We start from the raw sequence: 11,843 nt of genomic DNA, 5'->3' as shown, positions 1-11,843 counted from the left end.
TTGCAGAAATATAACACCAAAGTGGGAGACAAAGGAACTCAGCTCTCTGGTGGCCAGAAACAGCGCATAGCCATTGCCCGTGCCCTTGTTAGACAGCCTCGTATTTTGCTTTTGGATGAAGCTACATCAGCTCTGGATACAGAAAGTGAAAAGGTAAGAATTTAAATAGGGTTCATTCATACTTGAATCATTTGTGCTTAAAGGGCTTAAATTTATATTTTCCTTGCCATTAGTAGAGGACACAACTTTGTCAGTCATGTTAATTGTGTATGTGAACTTTCACTAGAATTTAAACAATTTCTATAGCTGTTGTTTAGAACTAAGATTATATAAATCAGTCTTGAGTGTTGTGGCAAATTAGGAGTTGAAATGATCTTACAGAGACCAGGAGAGTTGGGTAAAATAAGAAAGAAGTTTATTGCCAGGCAATGGCCAGTCTAAGGAAACGAGTCCTTATAGACTGACCCCGAGTTCAGACAATTTCTCCTTTATATACCTTGTACAGAGTAAAAAGTTCGAGTAGCAGTCAAAACAGCAAGGGACTTTTTATGGCTTTAAGGTTGGGGACTTACATAAACAATCTCAAGGCTTTTTTCTTATCTCTCCAGGATCAGGGTGTCTCACATGAGGGGAAAGGCCACCCAGTATTTTTAAAACAGAGACAGGTTGACACAGATGGGGTCTTTGCAATAGTCTACACAGAGCACAAAAACAACATATACAGATATGCTACAGTAATTACCCATTATGTTTGGGAGCTCTTTCCACTCCATGAGCACATACACTTCAAAGAATAGCTCAGCATCACTTTTTCTCTAAGTGGCTGCATGTGGAAGGCATATTCCCCATGTCTCCTTACATATCTTGTCAGCAGTACTGTGAAGAGTTTAGATTGTAAGACAAGGTTAAAATCTAGCTGTACAGTACCTCAAATAAATGTGGGTGATCATTTTTAGAAACAGGTTAAGAACTCTACTATTTGAAACATAGACTGGCCAACTCCACACAAGGAATATAAATATGTTCTGGAAACACGTACTGAAAAACAACTAACATAGTAGGCAGCTGTGTTTGGCCTTAGCTCTGGCTTCCTGATTTGCTGTGGAGCTGCATTAGGGAGTTGCTTTCAGGGATATTATATGGTGAAGAACATTTGGAAATGTTTTCAATTAATTGGATGATCTCTTGTTTGCTGCTATAACTTAAAGAACAGGTCTCAGAACTCTCTAAACTATGGGTGAATTTACTTCAAGTGTAACGCATCCCTTTGTTTCTAAAAATCAGTTATATTTCAGTGACAAAACTGTTAAAAATATGGATTGGAGAAATTGTGAGGCTTGTTATGGAGGAGACATTAAAAGAAGAGAACTTTATTAAGAGAATTAATTCATGTGATTATGGAACAGGTTGTCCAGGAAGCCCTTGACAAAGCCAGAGAAGGCCGCACCTGCATTGTGATCGCGCACCGCCTCTCCACCATCCAGAACGCCGACGTCATCGTGGTGATTCAGAACGGCAGGATGGAGGAGCACGGCACACACCAGCAGCTGCTAGCACAGAAAGGCGTCTATTTCTCAATGGTCAGTGTCCAGGCTGGAGCAAAGCGTTAGTCAACTATGACCTTATGGGATGTTAAATATGACATCAAATCAAACTAAAAAGAAAAGCATTTATTGGATTAGATAGTTATATATTTAACATTTCTTGGCACAACTGAAGATAATATGATCAAGTTCAGAGTCTTCAGAGACTTCCAAATTAAAGGATCATAAATACAGTCTTCATCAAATGGGAAGGTGGGTAATGGTTTTAATTTTACTATAAAATTCATGAAAGATTTCAAGTAGTTTTTTTGATAAAGTAATTTTTAATTTCTACTTCCTGATTTGAACTGTATCTGCCTTGCTAAATGGTCATATAAGTATCAAAAAGTAGTAAAATGCCTAAAATAAAACTAAGCTTTGATATTATTGTAGTCATCATGTCTGAAATATGTGTGAATACATACCCATCTTCTTTCAATTAAAATATTATAATTTTGGCCTTTAAAGAACTGATTCACTGAAAATCCCTTTATTTCTGTGGAAAGTCCTAAACAATTTAAACAAATAGTATTTTATGTGTTTTCATGTTGCACCTTAACAGGACCATGAGGCTTCCTTCTTCTGGGCCTTATTCCTACTGATTTTTTGATTTTTTGTATTATATTCCTCAAACTTTTGTATTATATTCCTCACACAGGACATTACAAAATTTGGGAAGATGGGGTGAAGTCCAATTTTGAAGTGAATATCACTAAGATATACCCTAAATGTTTTGGTACCTTTAATGGCTTTAAATGCATTGCTTTCATAAGGGGGTCTTCAAGGATTTTACTATTGTTAACATATAATTAGTATTTTAACATATAATTACTGTTTTTCTGTCTTGATAATGAATCATTATTCTCAGTAATTGGTCTCATAAAGCTGATCTTCCTGGCTTGCAGATGTTTAAAAATGCTCTATGAGTTTAACTACTTCATGATGAAAACCAACCGAAAAGGAGAAAGTATCATAAATATTGGTACTCTGACAACACAATTTTAAATGTTAGCCACAAATCATTATAGGCAAGATTGAGATTCACTAGCCATGGGCCATATTTGCCATATTTATTATAAGAAATTGATCTCTTTAATAAGATCATATAAAGAGAAGAAAATCTTCTCCAGGAAAAATTAGCCAAAGAATATAATCAAGTAATTTCCAAAGAAGGTAATGCATGAGAAGAAAGTGAAATTTCAGTAACCAAAGACATTCTGATTAAAACAAAATACCCTTTATTGCCTAATATCTTGGTGATGAATTAAATCTCTACTTCCATTGTAATCAGTGTATCAACTTCACACACACACACACACACACACACACACACACACACCAAAAATCATGAGAAAACAAGGCAACAAGAATCCTCCAACAATCCATAACTCCCCCAAAACTTATCCCTCAGGTATTTATGTAGATGAAATCCAAAGAATTAACAAAAATTGATAGTAAAATGATTGCTGGTAAAGACACCACACATGAATCCACTCATTAAAATAGGCTTTTTTGTTGTTGTGAGAAAAAGAAAAGCTTATTCCAGTGGACAAGGACTAAAATCAGGGAGATTCTAGCAGTTAGCTGGGAAAGATTTCATCCTTGGGTGGATGGGCTAACACCAAGAGAGAGATATTAGCAGCTAACTGGGAAAGGAATTAGGCTTATATAGGTATTGAATGGGCTAAGGAATCTGGGATGAACTGTTTATGACTTGAATGCCTAAGGACAATCTGCTCAGGTGTGTAGACAGTTGTTGAACTTCTCAGCACCAGGAGGGTTGTATACTTTGATTTGAGTCCATTTGTCCTATTTACTGAGAAGCTGCTATTGTTTGCTAAAATGAGCCTGTTTGTTTAGGCCAGGCCTGACAATCATGAGATCGAAGAAACTAGAAATTAAGCAGCTGAATGAAACAATTATTAAAATTATCAATAAACTCAAAGAAAATATAAATGAGCAACTAAATTAAGGAAAATGATTCAGGATATAAACTACTGTTGCTGGGTTCTGGTGTGCTGGAGTCTCCTTTTAAAGATGATTTCTATGTCCTTTCTATCATGAACAAAGAATTGAATGAAACAAGCATAAATGGTGGCAATGTTTCACATTTTTTAAAGGGAAGAAAAAACAGAAGAGTAAAGAAAAATATGGGTTCCACAGAACAAGATTGGGCCAAGGAAAAACAAACAAAAATAAAAATACACCCTACAGTGTAGGGTGGGCTACCATGAAGATACACAATGGCAATTGCTTAATGGCAGCTGTCTTTTTTATATGTATTTCCCTTGCTGGCATCATATCCAGGTCATCCTGAGCTGGAAAAACGATCTCTGAGCAAAAAGTTTTTCTGCAGCTAGTGGACTGACAAAGAGCCACTCCCAGCTCATACCCCCTCTCACACCTAAAACATGTCCTCCTTCATTGTTTTTTGTTTTCAGTGTCTGTATCCTCAAGATGATGTAATCCCTACTTTCCCACCATATGCACATGTGGTGAACTCCAGCGTACTTTTCTATCCAGTCATTTAAACTGAATGTAACTTCCTCAACCAATGAACCGGTGTTAAGTGCCTTGCCTCTGTATCCTTGCCCTTCTTCCCTTGATCCATATAAACCCTGTTCACTGCCAGCTTCAGGCTGATCACCTTGTGGAGAAATCCCCAATCAGTTCCACCATCAAAATAAAGCTGTACACTTGCCTCCAATTTCGGGGTGTGTTCTTGAACTTGTTCTTCTTGACCTGATCCCGGTAAACCACTAAGAGTTGTAACACTGTGAACTGCAAGTTTGCCTTTACATTTGCTGAGTTGGCCAAGAAAATAGACCATGCTGATTGATTAAAATCCCTAGTCTAAACCCTTGCAGAGGGAGGCGGGACCTCTCTGGCCCCTCGATGAGATGGCACACCCTCAGAGATTTCTCTGAGTCGCCTCAGAGGACTGGGACAAACTGCTCACTGCTTACCGCTTTCTGGACCCAGAAGGAGTGACAACACTTGTCTGGTTTAGTCCAATCTGGTCATCTGATAAGGTGAGGCCCCCGGGGACACCCTAGTTAATTTGTTTAATCCTGCCCTGCTCAGGCAGGAGGGCTTGGCCACCCCTGTATGTGAACAAACATTTCTTGCATGTTTTGGTTGCTTTAGTTTCTGCCTGCTAGTCTTGAGAGGAGAGAATCCCTGGGAAGGGGGTTGGAATGTTTAACCTCTGAATGCCTGGAGAGTGTGAGTGTGAATGAATGCAACCATATGCTATCCTCAGTATTTGATCCACGTGGCTCCACAGCAAGGAGAGGGACAATCCCCCTTGGACCTATGAGTCCCATTGAGTTTGTTCTGTGATTCTTTGGATGCATCTAAGAAAGGCCAGTGAGAGGCTCTTATGACATCCCCTCAGGCCTGGATGGTCCTTAAAATGGCTGAGAGGCTTGTGACCAGACAAACGCTTCTTTGGTCCTTCCCTCAGGGGAAGGGCACCCATTCTTTGTCTGTTTGCATCTCTGAACAAGGAAACACCGCACATAACTAGGGAGCTAGCGAGAATGGGTGCAAGTCAGTCCAAGCCCATGGTATTAGAATGTATGCTAAAAATTTTTAGGGAGGGCTATTCTGGTAATTATAGAGTGAAAATGAAACCCTGGAAGCTGTGCACTTTCTGTGAGATTGACTGGCCAAAACTGCCCAGAATGGCTGCCAGAGGGGACTCTAAATACAGACATTGACTGCCAAGTTTGAAACAAAGTTACTGAGACCAATGAAGGAGGCTACCCTGACCAGTTCCCTTATGTAGAGTCCTGGCTTAATTTTTGTTTAAACCCGCTGCTGTGGCTTCATGTTTGTGCGGTGGAAAACCCAGGAGCCATTTTAGTCATACAGAAGAACCTCACCAGTCCTGGGAACAATAGTGGGAGGAACCACCAGCCACTTTCCTGGGAACAGCACCAAGCAAAGAGACTTTATCTAGTCCTCCCAGAGGATCCTTCTCAGGAGGAATCAGATTCTTGCCCCTGCATTATGTGACACAACCTTGGGCCACAGCACCATCATCCCCATCTCTTCCAGTGCCTGCCCCTAGTCCTATGCCAGCATTATCTGACTCTACCTCCACCCTGGCACTTCTGCTGCCAGGGCCCACCCCCATACTAGCAATTGCACCTGTTCCAGTTCCAGTGACATTGCCAGGTCTTGCCTCAGCATTTCCACCACCACCACCACCTGCTCCTCCAGTCCCATGGCAACCAGTTTCTAACCTTGCACCTGGAACCATACCTTTCCCTGCTCAGGTGACACCACCCAGTACTGTTTTTCTCCACTGATTATAGTGCAACCAAACCTGGCCTCTGTCACGTCACCTGTGACATCAAGTCCGGCGGGCACTGTTTTCTCACCTCCTCTGCTCCATTTAGTTTCTGAGATGCAGTCAGGATCCTCCCCACTCGCACCAGAGCCAACAGAGGTCCCCTTCAGACATTGTCTCCCATCAGTCACACAGTCTGAATGATTGGTTCACCTTCAGATGCTATAGCATGTATATCAGGGAATTCCCCCAGCACCTGGCCAGCAACCCTTGAGATATCACCAGCTTTTCAGCACCAGCAATGTTCTGAACTGGAAAAACCACAATCTGTCTTACACTGAGAAGCCACAGAGGATGAGAGAACTCATAATCTCCATCTTCCAAACTCACCAGCCTACTTGGGACCTTTGTCAACAATTCCTTATGTCCCCAAGGGCAGAGGAGCACAGCCCCCGTCCCCCAGCCACAAGGAGAAGAGCCAGCCACTCGGGCACCAGCAGCACGAGCCCCCCGCCATGCCCCCCCGCCCCGCCCCAGACCTGTGCTGAGCCATTACCTGGATCCACACTGCAGAGTTTCAGGGATCATAAAGGACATTGTTCTGAGCTCCAGAAGACAGAGCAGAAGTGAACGCGAACAACAGCAAGAGGGCCTCTCTGAGGCTCCTTGATGAAAGGAGGCTCCTTGGTGAAACCCTAGGTTTAGGTTTAGGGCTAGGATTAGGAATAGGGCTTGGTCTAGTACTAGGGCTAGAGTTGAGGTTAGGGTTAGGATTAAATAAGGAAAGCTTACAAATTCAGATGTTACTTTGCACTCCTTTATTCATAGGGGGAAATTGAAGAATAATATTTAAATTGCAGTTTGTGACTGCAAATGTCTAGAGCTCTCAGTGTTTGGAGATGGACTAGATACCAGGAATGACATCTGGCTGTTCTCTCAGTAATGTCTTCCTTTCTGGAAAACTGATTTTTAGTGTGCATGTATATCACATCTCTATATTGAATAACCCTTTGGTCTAAATAGTGATATTTAGCTGTATTTAAAGGTAGGAGGCAACAGATTTCTTAATGCATCACTAGCAGAAAGCCTACATTAGATGTCTGACTAATATCACAGATTTATTGTACTCTTTGAATGAAAGTTGAAGACAGATTTTGCTTGACACTCCTCTACTCATAGAATTGAAAGGATGAATAGTGCAGTTGGTTACTGGAAACAATTAGAGGTTTGGTTATAGACTAGATAAAGGGAATGGAGTCTGACTGTGCTTTCTGGAATGTCTGCCTATCTACAATACTGATTTTTCAGAGAACATGTTTATCACCTTTATAGTGACTAGCATTTGGCCTAAAATGTGCTATTAAGCTCTTTTGAAAAGCAGGAGGCAGCAGAGTTCTGAATGTCTCACTACCAGAAACTCGAGGTTAGAAGTCTAAATGATATCACAGATTTGCCTTGCTCTTTTAAATGAAGGTTTCTGAGTTATGAGTCTGATTTCCTTGGCACTACTGTATTCATAGGAGTAAAGAATAGTTCATAAAGTGCAGTTTGTAACTGCAAAAAGCCAGAGCTCTGTATTTAGATATAAACTAGATACAGGGTAAGAAGTCTGGCTGTCCTCTCTGGAATGTCTGTCTACAATATTAATTTTCAGAGTACATGTATATCAGGCCTGTATAGTGAATCGCCTATTGGGCTGAAAATATTCAGCTGCTTTCAAAAGCAGGAAGCTTCAGAATTATGCATGTCTCAATAGAAAAAACTGTAGCTTAGATGGTTAATTGATGTCACCTATTTTGTTCTGATATTTTATTTTATTTATTATTTCCCCATTAAGTTTATTGGTACATTTTAGGTATAAAATACAGTTACATTCATCATTGAGATCTTGTACCATTACATGAGTATCTTGGTTCTTATTTATTTTTCCTTCCCTTGCCCTCCCTTCATCCCCTCCACCCTTCCCTATTTGCAAAGACTTTGTTTCCATTTTTCTCTTTTCTCATACTTTTTATTTTCCCTTCTTTCCTTTCCCCACCCCTCCCACTTCCCCTGCTCCTTTAGACCTATTACACAACATCAATTATACATTTTGAAAATTACAATATCAAGATCTAGGAAAGAGAGAAGCTGAGCCAGTCCCAGCACCTGGAAGGAAGCTCCTCTGCCACCATCCCAAGCTCCTAGGGCAGAGAAGCTGAGCTGGTCCCAGCGCCCAGAAGGAAGCTCCCCCAGCCCCATCCTAAGCTCCTAGGGCAGAAAAGGTGAGCTGCAGGGGTGCCAGAAGCACCCCCTGCCCCGTGGAAATGAGAAGACATGTAAACAAGCCTCAAAAAAAGACTTCTGGATCACCTACAGAAACTCTAAAGGGAAATGAGATGGAACAATCTGATACTCAATCACCTGGACTCTCTGAACTGGCAACAAAAGAGGATCTGGGAAAAATGAAATCAGAAATAATTACTCAGATAACAGCAAAGATTGTACTCATAGTGCAAGACATGATTAATCTAGAGAGGACACAGATAAAAAAAAATAGAGGATCTGAAAAACATGATGGAATCCCAACATAGGAAACAAATGGAATCCATAAAACAGATAAAAACAGATTTCCAGGAGATTAAAAACTCCATCGAAAGTCTGTGCAGCAGAATTAGCCAATGTGAGGATAGAATTTCAGATATAGAAGAAAAGATTGCAATTAGTGACCAGGAAAAGAAAAATTGCTTTTAAAATTGTAAAGGAACATGAGAAATCAATCCAGCAGCTGCTAGATGATGCAAAAAATAACATAAGACTGATTGGAGTCAATGAAGAAACAGGAGAGAGTGCAGATGACATAAAACAAACTCTTCACAGAAGTGATGTCAGAAAACTTCCCAAGCAGGGGAAAAGAACATGACATACAGATAAGTGAGGCATATAGGACTCCAAATAGCTTTGATCAAAAAAACTCTACACATAGGCATATAATTGTTAACATTCCAGAAACACAACAGAAGAACAAAGTTCTACAAGCAGTCAGAGAAAAGAAACAAATCACATACAAAGGAAAGCCCATCAGAATCACAGCAGACTTCTCAACACAAACCATCAAGGCAAGAAGAGCTTGGAGGGACATATTCCAAGCCCTAAAAGAAAACAGCCTCCAACCCAGATTGATGTACCCTGCAAAACTATCTTTCAAAATTCATGGAGAAATAAGATACTTTCATGACAAAAAAGCACCTTAGGAACTTTGTGAATACCAAACCAGCACTCCAAAGAATTTTACACAATATCCTAGGAACAGATATTGAGGAGCACAACCCCAGGAAGCAAAGCAGAATGAACCCATCTGGCATGACAAGAAATTAAATGTAAAGGGGGAGAACCCAACAGAAAGAAAAAGTCATGGCAATGACAAGTCAATACATTTCAGTTATAACTATCAACTTTAATGATCTCAATTCACCAGTCAAAAGAAATAGACTGGCAGAATGGGTCAAGAAGCAAAATCCAACAATATGCTGCATACAAGAAACACACTTAATTCAAAAGGAAACTCATAGACTGAAAGTTAAAGGGTGGAAAACAATACTCCATGCGACGGGAACCCGAAAAAAAGTAAGAGTAGCTATCCTCTTTGAAGATCAAGAAGATTTCAAACCAACACTGATTAAGAGAGACAAAGAAGGACACTACATCCTTGTAAGGGAACAATCCAAGAGGAAGAGATGACAATCATAAATATCTATGCACCAAACACTAGTGCGCCCAACTATATAAAACAAATACTAACGGACATGAAAAGTCATATGTGCACTAATACAATTGTAGTGGGGGACCTCAACACCCCACTGTCACAAATAGATCAGCTAGACAAAAAAGTAAGTAATGAAATACTAGAACTCAATTGAACTCTTGAACAAATGAACTTAACAGATGTTTACAGAGTCTTCCACCCCACAAAATCACAATACACATTCTTCTCAGCTGCACATGGGTCATTCTCCAAAATAGACCACATACTCACACATAGAACATGTTTAAGTAAGTGCAAAGGAACTGAAGTTATCCCCTGTATATTATCAGACCATAGTGCGATGAAATTGGAGATCCATAGCAAAAGAAACTCAAAAAATTTCATAAACACATGGAAATTGAACAACACACTTCTGAATGGGTCACAGAGGAAATTGAAGAAGAAATCAGACAGTTCCTTCAATTAAATGACAATGACAATACAACATATCAGAATCTATGGGACACAATGAAAACAGTCTTACAAGGGAAATTCATAGCAGTGAATACACATATTAGGAAAACAGAAGGAGCACAATTAAACAACCTGATGCTGAACCTCAAGCTTCTAGAAGAAGAAGAGCAGGACAACCCCAAAGCTCATACAAGGGAGGAAATTATAAAGATCAGAGGAGAAATCAATGCAATAGAGACTAAGAGAACAACACAAAAAATCAATGAAGCCAAGAGTGGGTTCTTTGAAAGAATCAACAAAATTGACAAACCTTTAGCCAACCTTGTCAGAAAAAGGAAAGAAAAGGCCCAAATCCATGCAATTAGGAATGAAAAGGGTGAAATTACAACAGACCCAGCAGAAATCCAGAGGATCATCAATACCTACTTCCAGAACCTATATGCCAATAAGATGGACAACACAGAAGAAGTGGACAGATTCCTAGATACATATGAATTACCAAAGTTGAACAAAGAAGACCTACAAATTCTGAACAACCCAATATCAACCAATGAAATTGAAAATGGAATTAAAAACTTATCAACTAAGAAAAGCCCAGGCCCTGATGGCTTCACTGTTGAATTCTACAAGACATTTAGAGAGGAACTGCTGCCACTACTGTTTAAAATCTTCAATGAAATTGAAAGGGAAGCAATACTCCCAAATTCATTCCTGGAAGCAAGCATCACCTTGATTCCCAAAGCAGAGAAAGACCCAACTGAAAAAGAGAACTATAGGCCAATCTCACTAATGAACATAGATGCAAAAATCCTTAATAAGATAATGGCAAACAGAATGCAGAAGATCATCAAGAAGATCATACACCCTGATCAAGTGGGATTCATCCCAGGGATGCAGGGATGGTTCAATATATGAAAATCAATCAATGTAATACACTATATCAACAGAACCAAAGACAAAAACCATATGATTATCTCCATAGATGCAGAAAAAGCATTTGACAAAATCCAACATGCATTTATGATAAAAACCCTAACAAAAATTGGAATAGATGGTCACTACCTCAAACTGATAGAAGCCATCTATGAAAAACCAACAGCCAATATCATACTAAATGGTCAAAAACTGAAATCCTTCACACTAAAAGCAGGAACAAGACAAGGATGTCCACTATCACCACTCTTGTTCAATGTAGTTCTGGAAACATTAGCCACGGCAATTAGACAAGAGAAAGAAATAAAAGGAATAAAGATAGGTAATGAAGAAGTCAAATTGTCATTATTTGCAGATGACATGATACTCTATATAGAAGACCCCAAGAACTCCACCAAAAGTCTTCTAGACTTAATAACCAAATTCAGTCAAGTAGCTGGTTACAAGGTCAACACACAAAAATCAGTAGCTTTCCTCTACACCAATGACAGACTCACTGAGAGAGAAATAGGGCAAATAATTCCTTTCACAATAGCATCCAAAAAACTGAAATACCTAGGAATCAACCTAACAAAAGAAATCAAAGACCTCTTCTCTGAAAACTATGGCACTCTCAAAAGAGAGATTGAAGATGATATCAGAAAATTGACAGACATCCCCTGCTCCTGGGTAGGAAGGATTAATTTAGTGAAAATGGCCATACTTCCAAAACTGCTATTTAGATTTAATGCAATTCCAATTGAGATCCCAGCAGCATACTTCACAGACCTCGAGAAAAAAATCCAAAAATTCATTTGGAACAAGAAGAGACCCAGAATAGCAAAAGCAATTC

General features: G+C 39.7%; 1 protein-coding gene across 4 annotated transcripts in view; it reads left to right on the top strand.

Annotated features, from left to right (window-relative positions):
- Positions 1-4,290, top strand: part of LOC101713196 (ATP-dependent translocase ABCB1) — a 152,246-nt gene extending 147,956 nt beyond the window's left edge. For all 4 annotated transcript variants that reach the window (XM_087204495.1, XM_004862427.3, XM_013078708.3 and 1 more), the window contains 2 exons: positions 7-153; positions 1,407-4,290. In XM_087204495.1, the coding sequence (XP_087060621.1) occupies positions 7-153; positions 1,407-1,610 (351 nt within the window). In that variant the 3' untranslated portion in view covers positions 1,611-4,290. The remainder of the gene's footprint in view (positions 1-6; positions 154-1,406) is intronic.
- The last annotated feature ends 7,553 nt before the right edge of the window (positions 4,291-11,843 follow it).

Source organism: Heterocephalus glaber, unplaced genomic scaffold (genome assembly GCF_053883595.1).
Source record: "Heterocephalus glaber isolate CG9 unplaced genomic scaffold, H.glaber_assembly_v1.0 deba00000546, whole genome shotgun sequence".
NCBI lineage: Eukaryota > Metazoa > Chordata > Mammalia > Rodentia > Bathyergidae > Heterocephalus > Heterocephalus glaber.
This window is presented reverse-complemented; position numbering and strand designations above follow the sequence as displayed.